The 14757-nt window shown below is 32.6% G+C and overlaps 2 protein-coding genes across 2 annotated transcripts; one reads left to right on the top strand and one right to left on the bottom strand.

Annotated features, from left to right (window-relative positions):
- Positions 1–1024: 1024 nt before the first annotated feature.
- TRIADDRAFT_28065 (uncharacterized protein) lies at positions 1025–4313 on the bottom strand (the record flags this gene model as incomplete). Its single annotated transcript, XM_002113906.1, has 11 exons — positions 1025–1135; positions 1260–1420; positions 1511–1608; positions 1710–1822; positions 1914–1985; positions 2119–2232; positions 2307–2510; positions 2718–2832; positions 3006–3133; positions 3750–3812; positions 4224–4313. Coding segments are annotated over 11 exons (1269 nt in total), but the record flags the coding sequence as incomplete, so codon positions are not given.
- A 5348-nt stretch (positions 4314–9661) lies between these two features.
- On the top strand, positions 9662–13344 carry TRIADDRAFT_27944 (uncharacterized protein; the record flags this gene model as incomplete). Its single annotated transcript, XM_002114222.1, has 19 exons — positions 9662–9886; positions 10002–10117; positions 10244–10357; positions 10433–10515; positions 10585–10687; positions 10756–10818; positions 10941–11022; positions 11099–11175; positions 11274–11382; positions 11449–11498; positions 11583–11647; positions 11766–11869; positions 11944–12234; positions 12313–12438; positions 12528–12657; positions 12747–12821; positions 12908–12986; positions 13070–13141; positions 13260–13344. Coding segments are annotated over 19 exons (2049 nt in total), but the record flags the coding sequence as incomplete, so codon positions are not given.
- Between the last annotated feature and the right edge of the window lie 1413 nt (positions 13345–14757).

The raw sequence follows: 14757 nt of genomic DNA, 5'->3' as shown, positions 1-14757 counted from the left end.
GAATAAGGTTAGGCCTGGTTAGACTGTGCTAACTTATTACTATCAGAGGTTTTCATCTAATAAAGTGTTCATAAATACTTACGTAATGTACGTGTTGCTTAATGATATAAAGATGTTGAGAACGATTTTAGTGAATAGAATTGCTAACAAAATCTGTACCTGCGAGTCTTTTATATTGTTAAATTTCGTTATTTATAAAACTAAAACAAGTAAGATATGATCTAGCAATTTAAGATTGATTTTCAAGGTTTAAAATTAATAAATACTCGTACATGCCATGGCTATATAGCATTATGTAATGCAGGATCAGCAATGCATGTTCAAATCATTTAGGGAGCGCCTTAGAACTATTACTCAACAGTACGAAATGTACGCAATTAATTGGCAATGAAAAAACAACTAAAGTTATCAGAAATTCAATCGTATACAAATAAATATGAGATATTCTCATTTTATTACAGAAACGGAACAAGAAATAATAGAATAAATCAGCTCTTTCAAAGCTTGCTTATCAGCTTAATAAGCTGGGTAACGAGAGTATAAACAACACATCTACAAATCATGGTTATGACTGGATTAGAAACGCACATACGCGTAATTATAATAGCTCTATTTCTACTGATGAGATGAATTGTATGCTTTGAGATATACGAATAGAAAAAATTTCGGTATCATCTTGGCTCATTATTGTTACATCAACAAGGAATAAGAATTTCAAGCTATAGTTGGGTGAATAAGCTTATTCCGGATACAAGCAGTATTTCGAAAGAGTTAATATGCATCTTTAGAAATAACGAACTTTCCATAATTAATTTAATATTCGAAAAGAAATACTAAGTACAAGTGGTGCTAATAAATATATATCTTTATACCTATGTGGTTAACGTAAAACAGCTCATAAAATTTAATGTATCCATGATACAGTAACTTAATTTAATACAGAATTTATACATAGAATAATCATTAAGGATAGGCACTCATAAGAAAATTAGTCACCATTGTTTATTGATTTGAATCAGTTGTATTAGAGAGGAACTTGCACTAATCTATTCTTCCCAGCTCGCCTTACCATCATTAGTAACGCGATTAGCACCATTACAGTACTAAATACGAACGGAGGCCCAGGTAATGAAGGCTGTAAAAGTTAAGAGCAAGTATTAATATTGCATGCAATTATACAGTACATCGGTATTATAAGATATTCGTATGCAACGAATGTTAATATAATTTTTTTGTGCAATTACCTGTACGGTGACTACAGTATCATTCACATTTGGGGTCTTGTGTGGTCCAAGCTGATTATGTGATACATCTTGACTTGCAATGTTAACATGGTAAGCGTAGAAAATTAAACCATAGTATGCTGGTCCTAAACCACTGCATAAACCTCTAACACCAGTTACCATACCTTGTACCACACCTGTTAATTTAGGATACATTTATTATATGTTATTCAAGCATGCATACAGTATTTTAATTATTTTATCTGTATATTAACCACTAAAAATACCTTGTCTACTTTTATCAGCATCTACAGAAATAATAGCGTTTAGAGTAGGGTAAGTTATGGATGATATTGCGGCAAATATGCAAGCTATCCACATAAGTCTTTAAAAAATCAAACATAAACATAAAAGAAACTTAATATCAAGTCAGTTGTTATCATTAAGTTTCAACATTAATATTATGCATTAAGAAAAATGACATACTTGGGCTGTATACTCAGGCCATACAACAATAATTGGATTATTTGACATATCATTCCGATTATGACTGTATTGTAAATACCAAAAGTATTCGAAAATATCGACATCAGCCATGTCTATATATAATGATGTAGCAATAATAATGGATCAATAAATATACAAACGGGGTAAATAAAAAGTATAATATTGCAAAGAATTTTGTCTTACTTGGGCTATTACTGACATAATACCGGTAACACCTACTAAAATTGCTACTTGTGAAGAAGGAAGTCCAATAACCTACCAGTAGAATTACGGTAATAATTAAATTATCAACGAAGCTAAGTCTGGCCTTACTAATATTAACAGTAGTTGATCATATTTTCAGTATAATATCAGGTTAGAGCTAACGAATACATTAAGTCAATGTTACCTGGCGTAAGTACAAGAAGATACACGAGTATTCACCAGCTTCTGGTAAATACGATAGAAATACCATAACGCACATGAATAACAGTTTAGGATCTTTTGCAGCGACCTTCAAGGACTAATGTAAAAATGGATATTTCATAGTTGCTAATTACTTCTACTGTAGTCAACGTAATCGACAGTAATGATTACCGCAAATGGATCAGCCTTCTTCCATGATATTTCAGTTGTTAGTTCCGATGATAGAGATTCCGGTACCATAACTAATATAAATAAAACATCTAGGAAAGAGATAGCAGTTGCTATGAAGACAACCACATCGTCGCTGTATTTATCACTTATATAGGTACCAAGTGCCGGGCTGATAATCAAACTGGCAGCAAAAGTTGCTGAAACCTACAAAAGTACCATTGATTTAAGTAATTTTAACTACCTGTTAAAACATCAATACGTGCAATAAATGCTTCTATAATCGTTTATTCAGTTCCATGTTTAAAATTAATGTTGTTACCAGTTAATATGATTAAACATCAAAGTTGCTATACAGTATATAGCATAGAAAATTGAGAAAAAGCAATTATTTAATCATGAAAGGTTACTAACCAAGCCATATGAAGAGCTCCTTTCTTCAGTAGGAGATATATCAGCAACATAGGCAAATACAATAGAATAAGTTACAGAGAACATACCAGAGAGTGTAAAGACCACAAAGTAAGACCTATAATTTAAAGGTCATTGTAAGCATATACTATTACGTTCGCATACCAATGGAATAGAAAAAATTATAATTTTTGATTTATGTCGAAAATAATACTGATTCGATTAGTAAAGATTTGTACTCCAGTTACCAAATTAGGAGAATAAATTCGATTAGTAGTAATGATTACTTACAACGCATCAAACCACATAACAGGTATTGGGATGCACGTACAAAAAACCGTTAGTAATAAAAAAGGTTTCCTCCCTACTGAATCCGACAGACTACCAATTAGAGGAGAACTAAAGAATGATAGTATTCCCTAAAATGAAGTAACAATTTATTAAGATTAGAAATGTATATTGTAAAATTATTTAAAATAATTTCTAAAAGACGACCGTTTGCAATTTTTATTCGTACATTAAGTTATTCAACTTAGACTTTCATATTGTACGGTAGTATTAACGAGTACAGTGTTGTCAAAGAAATTTTCTTTCGTTCAATTTTAGGTTACATTTTTTGTAATGGAGTTGAGAGCGTGTCAACAATTATAATGATCTCATGCAATCAAGATTATCATTATAGGCGTGAGAAACAATTTTGCTTTCTCAGAGTTCCATAAACTAGTCTTTTATATGTTGAGAACGTTATGATAATTTTAAAATTTTATAAACACATAGTAGCAACGGTGGATTTGCAGTTTCAGATTGTATGGGGAAAGTAATATAGTAACATTTAAGCTGCAAGATATGGACGCTTTACACTAGGTATGAAAGTAAATCAAAATGCTATAGTAAGCGAAATACAATAAACGATCAAACAATTACTATAAAACTAATCTATTGCGGCTCCGCAAACCATGATTATTTTTTGTACGGCATTGGTTCCGGCGTTCAAAAAAGTAACGCTAATCCTTAGATTGCAATATTTCTTCATACCTTGATGCCTTGAATAATTCCATTGATGAGAAATGTATATTTAGGAAATGTTTCAGCCAGTAGCTAAAATTAGAGATGCAAGAAAAGAAATTGCAATAAACGTATTAATTTAATTTAATAACTATTTGCAAAATAGGGTAATGTCACGGATATAATAAAACATATACAGAAACATTACAATTTGAAATTAATTCTATGCAAAGTCGCAAACAACGGAGTTGACATGGTATAGTACAAACACGTTATTCAACGTTGTACGAGTGCAAGACGAAAGAAGGATACTCCCTAACTATACACATATCTTAATACGATAGTATGCACACATATAGAGTAACATTTCATCGCCTAATGATCTGTAAGTTGAATGCTATCTGTGATTGAGTAAGGATTGAATTATAACGGACGCTTTGTTACATTTATCGGGGATAATTGTATTTTTGTACTTCTTTTGCATAGACTTTTATATAGAAATACCTTAATTAACGGCGATGTCAGCAACCCCCAGGAGAAAAATTCTAAAAATATTATAATGGCAGCATGATAGACACTTGGTTTATCGATACCCTAAAAAAAAAATGAATTAAAATAGAAATAAATGATTACTTCCATAATCCAACCAGTAAAGCATAATAATTTTTAAAATATTGACGCGATTCTCAATCAGTTCTTGTAATATTAGGTATTGGACTGATCATTATAATCGATCATAATAATATTGCCGTATGGTTGTAAACGTTCTACGTTAACATGATTGTAGTCGATATCGTCCACATTATACAATTAGTACATCCATCTGCCATATACGCCTACATAACATTATTCATTTTTACTAAGTATGGTGCTCGCATCTGTAATGTCATCTGTTTCACATTAACATACTTGCATCTTTTAATTTGTTTACAATATCAAATGGGAAAGTTCAACAAAGTGAAGTGATTATCCAATCTATTACGATATTTAGTGAGCAGTTGTTTATAGCTTTCACATGCAGTTGAGTTAATTAAAATAGAGTATTCAACAGCCGGTTAATTTGTTATTCATGATGTAGTGACGATTCGATTAACGTTGCTGTTTAATTAATCAGCATAATTCCATAATATTTATACTTCAATATTATGGAATTATCATCACCAGTTGAGTCCATTGGCAAGTTGTAATTATACTGATCTGTAGTTATGCTGTATATCAGATAAAGTTAATGTTGATCATTTAACCCTAACTCGATCAACTTATTGGAATAATTTATGCTGTTGAGCGACGAACTTGATTCATTTATTATTGACAACTTTGTAAATTGTCCATGAACAATCATTGGCTGTGTTTAATAACTTTCATTAACAACGAAACCAACTGTAATGTACTCTACTCTACTCTACTTTCCAGTCCTGTACATGAGTCATTACAGTCATTTGATTGATTGCAATACAGCAAGATGTTCAACACAGTAGAGCATAGCCAGTGTATTATGGCGTAAAAGGCAATACAAGATTATTTGGCTAGAACTACTTTCAATTTACCGCTAGGATCGAATTATCCATGATTTGATCGAGGAATCCAATAGAATGGCTGCAACATGAAAGTATGCAGGTAGTACAGTATTATTCAATTAAGTAGCCGACGTTGATTGTAGAGGTAATGCAAAATGTTGCACCACAATACGCGTGGAAAGGATTTTTGTAAGACGAATTCAAATTGTATTTGTATTGTATTGCACGTATGCATAAAAGACTAATGTTAACAATTCCTTTCTCCTGATGACTATGTTGGCGTTTTGGCCGGTCAATAATGAATTAGAACCATTTTCAGATTGTCATTTTCGTTGTGCTATATAGATCGATTTATTCAATAAGCGTAGTCTTCTGCCAATCGATTGTAGAAAGTTTTCCTACTCTTGGGGCTAATGCGGGTAATGAGCAGATCGGATAGCTGTAATAGCAACGACAAATCTCCCTTAATGGTAATGCCAATCGTCATAAAGTTGAACCACCAGCGAAATGGCAATGGCTAATGTTTGCAGACGGGTAAAATAATGCTTGAGAGAACTTCCAATCCAATTGAAATCAATGAAGATTTACTGCCACCATCACACACGATAGAATGTCTTTCGTTATCGCCTGCGTCAAAAGTGACTGTCAATGTCAACCTCCTACTGCAGTACGTCACTCTTTTGCGAACGTACTCTGTACTAGTACGATACCGTGTCCATTCTTTAAGGGTAATTGACCTACTATATACTGTACTGTATACTATGTATACTGTACGGTATATATACGGTGTACTGTACAGTATAGAACCAGTACTGTAATGAAGTCAACCATTATGAATCGATGGGCGGCAGAAAGAGAGTCTACAGTACTGTACAGTACTGTACACGTGGACTGTGATAGACTGAGTCTATTTGCAAAGTGTTGATACAGTGTTGTACTGTACACTGAGTACAGTATACACTGTATACTTACTATACAGTACAGTACTGTATTTCGGCTGATTTGTAGATGAATTTTAGGGGCACAAAGTTACGTCCAATGTCATATGGATCCGTCGATGAAGACTTGGTGAACCGTGAATGTATCTGTAACGTGCTAGTTGATGTGAATAATGGATCTAATATGGAAATAACTGTACTGTACTTCAATTACTGTAGTGGATTTACTACTGTACTGATTGTACTGTACAGTATAATACGCAAACATATTTTGAATTTTTTTATTTTATCGACAGTACAATGTACAGTACTGTACAGTACACTTGTACCACACAGTACATTGTATCGTGCATCGTGTAATGTACAGTACATTGTACCGTACACGTGTACTGTACGTACTGTACAGTGTACAGGTGGACAACAGGATATGACGGGACTGGCTTGGCTAATACGGATTTTTGTATCAAAATTGGGGGTTTTGGAACAGATTTTACAGTACTATACACTGCACTAGTGTACTGTACTGTACTGTACTGTACAGTGAGTGTACAGTACAGTACAATTGTACAGTGTACAGTACTACAGTATATTGTACAGTACAGTACGATACTGTACTGTACAATGTACTGTAGACTGTAGATGGTAAAAGGTAAACAATCTTCTTATGATACGGTACTGTGTACTGTACTCTACCGTACGTGAATTCATAAAGTGTACTGTACACTGTACAGTATTGTACCGTCGCAATGTCCTGTACTGTACTAGACAGTGGTACAGAGATGACAGCTTTCGCTATGCACTGGATTCATTACGCTTTAGACCAGTGACCGGTGGCCTGTGGTGGTTGACAAACTTTCTAAAGGTTACTAGCATTTTCAATTTTAGGCTGGGGCCTTACCTTAGATAACTAATTGAACATTGAAATATTGCTAAATTATGTTTGGATATGACCATTATCGTAAAAAATTAGGCAAAATCCGCTGTCTAGTTGATTGTATTGATAGCATTGAAAATGCGAGGCCTCTTCCTAAGGGGTTCTGCTATGTGCCTACATTATTGCCGTATCAAATCAAGCATTACAAGGGAGACTGTATATCGGTCTTTGAGGAAGCAACTGCAACTTCAAAATTATTAATCAAACTTAACGTTGGTAATCTTAAACAACCAATTTATCTATATGGTAACGAATGGTGTACCAACGAAGGAACATGGCGTAAGATAAGTCAAGTGAGTTCCGTTAGCTTGTATTTTGGGGACCATGACTCGATGAGCAGAATATTATTTTCTAGCTTATATAAATGATTGATTGCGTGAAATCAACAATCCATTCCATATTTGCCAATATCAATGTTTGATGCATCTTTTGAACATCAAACCGAACTGTAAAATTGTCTTACTTGTATGCTATAATACAGTGAGTTAAAATAATACAAACTCTACTACTGCATAGCCACTAGTGTTCATGTTGCCAACCTTAAATGGATGCAATACTATCTTGATTCTAATGTTGATAGATATCAGTTGATTCTCAAATCGGCCAACACCGGTACTATGTAATTGTCTATGCGCATCCTTTATTGCCAGACCAGTATACAGTAATATACGTTTAGTAAGAAATAATAACTAGTACCATAGTAATCATTTCAGCTAATACCCAAAATGTTGATGGATCAGTTGTATTATTACTACAAGATGGATTTAGTATTTGGTGTAAAATTCTTTGATAAATCGCAAATACCTCAATACCAACTGTAAATCGACAATCATTTCTTGCACAGTTAATTACTGTACTGTACTGTACTATATGTGATGGTAGTAATTGTTTGTGCTTAATACTACAAATCGCAATAAACAAATAATGCTAGTGTTGTGATGGCTTAGAAATGGTCACGAGCGTCATGCAATCTTATAATAACTGCAGTGAGAAATGAATACTTGACATGATTGATCAAAATAATTGATAGGCAGGACAAGATCATCAGTACTTTGGAAAGGAACACGAGGGTTGGATCCTTGTTTCATCAAGTAATAATTTTCATGCTGACAGCAATAGCAGACCTAAAGGAAATGGTTTTCCGTTGCAGCTTGATTATTCGGCACTACCTGATAGTACTGAAGCTTGTAGACTCGAACGAAACGGGTAAGCCAATAGCAAATCTAAAAATATATTCCATTCGGTATGGAACATAAGATATTAAAAGTCTCTAGTCATGGATTAATCCATACCCTGATAGTACTGGACATTCATGCAGTACAGTACAGTGTATCATTTGATTTTACGTCTCAATTCCCAGTTTAACATTGCATATCGTGTTAAATAAACCATCTTAAGATCCACGCAGCTATTAAAGTAATCACACATATCCAATGGTGCACTAGCACATGTACTGTACTGAATTTTGTGTGCTTAGATATTGTGAAATTCGACTAAATAGTTCAATTTAGATCATTTTTCCTTTTCATGTCATGAAAGGTAATATACAGTAGGCTAGTTCTTAGTAATTAATTATTCTAGTAAAAGACTAGGATCATCAGACTTGAATTCCGTGAATAAATATTTCGTATATCTTAAATATCGTATGTATAGTATTACCCGCGTTATAACATGTAGTTCACTACTATTAATATTATGCTGTTTTTTTCAAGACATTCTAAATTGCCATCTATCTACTTTTTATTATTACACATTATTAGACAATTAAATTCGAATATGATCAGTTCCTAAAGCTAGTAACTACGCCAGTGTCTATCAATTTGCAAGATAACTAGCTATATCGCTTTAATTATTCTTATTCAGCATCCCTTGCGTAATAATGAGTATTCGTATTGTGGTAGTTGGGCTACTGTCATTACAAACTTAAGAAAGTTAATTGCAATTGCATCAATCTTCCCAATACCGTATACTTTCAGCTATATATGATTAGCTGAGACTTCAATACAAATGGCAAAAGCCATATTGTTTTAGTCTAGTCAGATATTTACAGCCAAACAGGGATCAACTATACAAATATTTTTAAATCCAATACAATAATATGTACGTATTTTGTAATATAAATCTAAATTTTCAGCTTTAACAGTGTTGATGTAGTAAACATTCTTCTGAACGTCTATGTATAAATGCTGTATTTACGATCAATATTTCGTAAAAATCACTCATGAAGACTATATGAAAACTTCGAAAACAGACATTGCTTATTTTTGCATTTAAAGCACTTGTGATTACATCGTCTAGAGTGGATCAACTAATGTTGTGATAACTGTTGCTATCTTTATATGTTTACAGATTAAGATTTTAACCTCAAGTGTTTCTATAAGATACCATGTTCTTAACAAAGCTGTATAGATTTATTAAGAGACTTTAGTATATAAGTATACATATTGCGCTTCTCTTCTCTAAATCATATTTTAAATGTTACTTAAATGCTGCTTTATGGTAGATATATGAACTCTTAATTTAAAAGTACTTTGGTTATTCTGATATTGTAACAGGTGGGAAATTGCCGTTGAAAATGCATATTCGTTACAGTTATTATATCCTTTCACCTTACCACCAAGTGATGTGGAATTAGAACACAAACTTAGTATTCCACCTAAAAATTGGAAATTAGAACACAATAAATTATTAGCTACTTATTTATCAGAAAATATGGATAATGGGAACACTGCATATGGAAATCTAAAAGACTATGTTGAAAGTATTGCTGTTTCTTCGGTAAATTTAGAACTTTGACCTTTCCGATCAAAAATATGATGCATTGTAAAAGGCCGAATATTTTGTAAGTGTTGCTTGGATTGATAATAAATCATAAACAATTGCTTTATGTAAGATGGAAGAAGACAAGGATGCGTTGACAGATGGTAATCAATCTTCTTATTGGGAATCTGACGGCTCACAGGGATGCCATTGGATTAGATTAAGAATAAAGAAAGGAGTTATAATTAAGTACGTTATACGCGATCAGCTGTATCTATGTAAAGCATTTACTTAAATGCAAAGTGTCACCCGTTCTTTTAGAAGTAATTTATCTCACTTTTTAACTATTAACCGTCTACCTGTTATGTTTTACAGATGCCTACTTGTAACCGTCGATCCCAACGATGATAATTATATGCCGCATTTAATCGAAGTGAAAGGTGGCGATCATGATGATATGAGAAAAATGGCCGAAGTCCTAATGGACTGGTATTTTAATATATTTTTCAGTTTACTCGATATTTTGATACAGATTAATGTGGTTTTACTTACTATATTACATAGCACCAAAATGTCAGATGTTACAATTTTGCAAGATATGGCCGAATACTTACCAGAAATAGAAATACGAATTAAAGAATGCAAAGGTATATTTAGAAATTGTGCAGTACATGATTATATTGACATTATATGCTAATACTTTTCATTCGATCTAGATGAAGGGATTGATACCAGAATTCATGGTATTAAGATCATAACTTCTTCCGATATATCCAGTAGTTTAACGATTGACTTACTCAAAAACAAAAAGATAGAGAGGTATGTTAGAGAAACTTTCTATCGACTAAAGCTGTATAATATTGAAATTGATCTTGGATTATCTACAGATTTCCACTTTTGGCAAATTTTAATCCAGAAGCATTATATTATCGCTCAATGGCAATTTTAAGGTATTAAAATTTTACAGTTAATTTCGTAAACATAGCCAAGAGCATTTATAGTTTAGGATAAAGCCATGCAAACATGTGGATAATAAAATGACATTTATTCGCTGAATTTGTTTGTTATATAGATTTAACGAGCTATTTGACAGTGTGATTAATCTGGTAATTCCAGATTGGTCAGAAGAGTGTACGAATATTTGTAACTTTAAGGTATAGTCATATTTGCGATACTGTAAATGTATTTCAAATTAGTTTGTAAATTCTCATGATGTTTCCTTGTAAATAGGCTGTTAGACAAATATTACAGCTATCGAAACGGAGGCTAGCTTTAATTGAAAGATTACTCAGAGATTCCCAAACTAAGTAACTATCATTTGATTATACAGCACACTTTCCTGCTTTCCTTGACCTAATTAGCATGCTGAAGATGTACTATAGTAATAGTAATTTTTCCGTTGTAGATGCGTTCCTGAACCAATTCCCAAAGTTTATCTCGACCGACGATTAGCTTCCGAGCACAAAAGTGATACATCCCGCGATCCTACCGCGGAAAATGCTCTTTTTAACCAGGTTTCTTATTTGCACTCTATCCTGTACGTACTCTCTTATTTATTTACTAACTATTTTCAATTTCAGCTATATAACGAACTAAGGCCAGAAAATTGTAGATTTCGATTAGATTATCGGTTAGCATATTGATTAATGTGCAAGTCATAAATTAGATCTCTTATATCATGAATTAATTAATAAGTACTATTAATACCTGTCAGATGGTCTATACAATACGAACAATGGTGGGAATGTAAATTTGTATCTGAAGGTATCATCGATCAAGGTCAGGAAAACTTTTGACGTCTTTCATTTAATATTTTCCAAACTAGCAGTACATCTATCTTAATTATGCAACTAAATTGTACGCGATTGTAGCTCTAAATCTTATAATTTATTTAAAGGTGGAGGCTTTCGTGATTCTCTTGCTGATATCGCCGAAGAATTATGTCCAAGTGCTGAAGATGTTCAAATACCTTTACCATTTTTCATCCGTAGCTGTAATCAGGTAATCAAAAGTCTCATGAAGCCTAGATCAAGATTCGTACTAATTCATTTCGTAATCGTTATACGTACGCTAAGGCGCACGATGCAGCTAATATTCATCGTGATGGCTACATTCCTAACCCTGCCTGCAAAGAATTTACCAAATATGAATGGATTGGACAACTTATGGGCGCGTGTTTTCGTAGTCGTGAGTGTTTAGTATTATCACTGCCATCATTTATATGGAAAAAATTAACCGGAGAAGTTGTTACCTGGGAAGATTATTCTACAGTTGACGAAGCTATAGTCAGACTCTTGGTTGCTTTGGAATCAATGAGTGAAGAAAGGTTTAACAATGATTACGCTGATGCCTTAACGTATTCTACAGTATGTACTTCTATATTTGTATTTTTAAGTTTTCATATTTCATATTTTTACAATTTTTATTTCTTGCATTTATCGAAGAACCTTAGTGATGGATCAACAGTTGATTTAAAATCTAATGGATCAGAGACTTCAGTGCTATATGAAGACAGACTGCATTACGTTCAGCTTGTTCGCGAAGCTAGACTTCATGAAGTTGATGACCAGGTGTAGATCAACATCCTAAGTACAATATCATCGAGTAAAAAGCTATACATTGAGATACTTATCTAACTTGCACCTATTGCATGTCACAGATTCGAAGTATAAAAAAAGGGTTATTGAGGGTGATACCAAAAGCAGTATTACATATACTTACTTGGCAAGAACTGGAAAAAAGAATTTGTGGAAATCCAGAAATAACTGTTCAAGAGTTGAAGAATATCGGTTATTTGCAAATATCCTAAGTTAATAACTGGAGCAAAAAAATTTTGTATTAATGCTTATAATTGAGGTTTAAATGACTTAATGTTTAGCTCGCTATGAAGACATTGAAGTCGATGATTCGAGAGTGAAGTATTTCTGGAAGGCACTAGAGAATTTTTCGAATGGTACGAGTTTTATAAAACTTACTCTAGTTAACTTGAATTTATAGACATCTACAATTATACAAGCCAATATATCGTTATGATTGTAGAAGATAGAAGCAGATTGTTAAGATTTGTCACTGGTAGGAGGCGTTTGCCTGCTCCTCTTTTTATTTGCCCGAGTAGAAGGTAAAATCTAACTTTTGAAGCTATACAGCTTTTACTGTTAAACTTTAGCCTACCTAATGTTTATACCTTACAATCATATCTAGTGGAGCCGCTGAAGACTCTTTGCCTGAATCAGCAACTTGTTCTAGTACTCTTTTTCTCCCGGAATATACTAGGTATATTTTACTTAGATTTTCTTTCATTACTAGTGCAAAAGTCTCATAATCATTGAAATGTAACTCCTACTTCTTGAAATACTAGTGAAAAATTATCTAACACTATGTCACTTTACAGTCCCAAGGTAGCCGAGGAAAAGCTGCTCTATGCAGCATATAATTGTACGTCAATTGATACAGATATGAGGACCTGGGATGATTAGTAATTGGATAGACAGCGCAACAATACTTGCTGTAGTCATATCTTTACTGTATATTATAATAATTATTAATCGAGCATAAATGTTCAGAGTAACTTTTTTGGTATTTAATTGTAATGCAATTAATTTCGATATTTTATAGCATCACCCATGTAAATTATGTGAAAAGCGTTAGTAACCATATCAATCAGCAGTATTTTGCATAGATTGGTGTATAGTTCGCACATTTATATTTTTGCCTTACCAAATTACTCTCTATGTAATCCGGTATATTGCTGTATAAATGATTCTTATACAAGATTTATAGCTATTATTCGAACATATCGCGCATCATTTGCTAATTATCGCAGTGATGTCATACCTTCTGTAATTAAGTTGGGAGTTAACACTCTATTGTTAATAATTTAATTAATTTTGGGATGTAATTGGAAACCGTGCACTTTTCATGTCATAGTTATTTACACCGTGAACAGTAGATCTACATCGTATTCAAGATTTTATGCGAAGTTTAACCAAACGAAAAACTTATCCATAGCATCCATTTATCCATATTTTATTGTAAATGATATATTCTTTCATATGTAGGCGTGTAAATTGCTAAAAAATTTGGGTGCTAAATTAACTGTTTAGTCATTATACCCAAGTACTAAACGCATTATGAATGTAGTCATGCATATAAATAAGGCGTTTTTCGGTTGAAGTTATCAAACAACGTATAATATTTGATAGTCCCTGATTATCATGACTATCTGCAATTTTATCCACTACTAAGATTTCTGAAAAGGAAAATAAGTAGCATTAGCGGTAGTTTCTAATTGATGCTTTTTAAAATATAAATTTTAAACATTAATATAATAAATGAATTTTTAATTTAAATCAGTTACTACCATAATATAATTTATTTAACTTGATTTTGAGACGATGATAACGTATCAACCGTAAGAATTGCTACCCGAATTGCTTTGAAAGGATTATACACATATTACTGTAAGACAAAGGTTTTTTAATACAATCTTCCATTAGATGGGAAACCTTTATTGGAACTATTATTGGCATTAACCGATTCGATATCATCATGTAAATACAATTATCAATTAAAAATGTTATCAAATAATTTGATATTATCATAATAGTGATCAGTATCAGATCAGATGAATCCAATTATAGGATGTAATGAAATCAGAAAAGGCACAGGAATGGTAATGAGAGAGGTAAAAAAATTAATAAAGTACATTTATGTAGCGGTTATAGTGATAATAGTAAATCAAGGCCATGTAATTATTGATAAATTAGCACAGCTATGATATTAAACAGCTTATAGCTTAGAATACTATTCAAACCATAATAATCAACACGGACATATTACAAGTTTCTTGAATTGCTTACAATAGTAAACTTTTCACTTATCGGAAGTAA

The sequence above is a fragment of the Trichoplax adhaerens genome, genomic scaffold (assembly GCF_000150275.1).
Source record: "Trichoplax adhaerens TRIADscaffold_7 genomic scaffold, whole genome shotgun sequence".
NCBI classification, from domain to species: Eukaryota; Metazoa; Placozoa; class Uniplacotomia; order Trichoplacea; family Trichoplacidae; genus Trichoplax; species Trichoplax adhaerens.
Note: the sequence above shows the minus strand (reverse complement) of the source record. Positions and strands in the feature narration are given on the sequence as shown.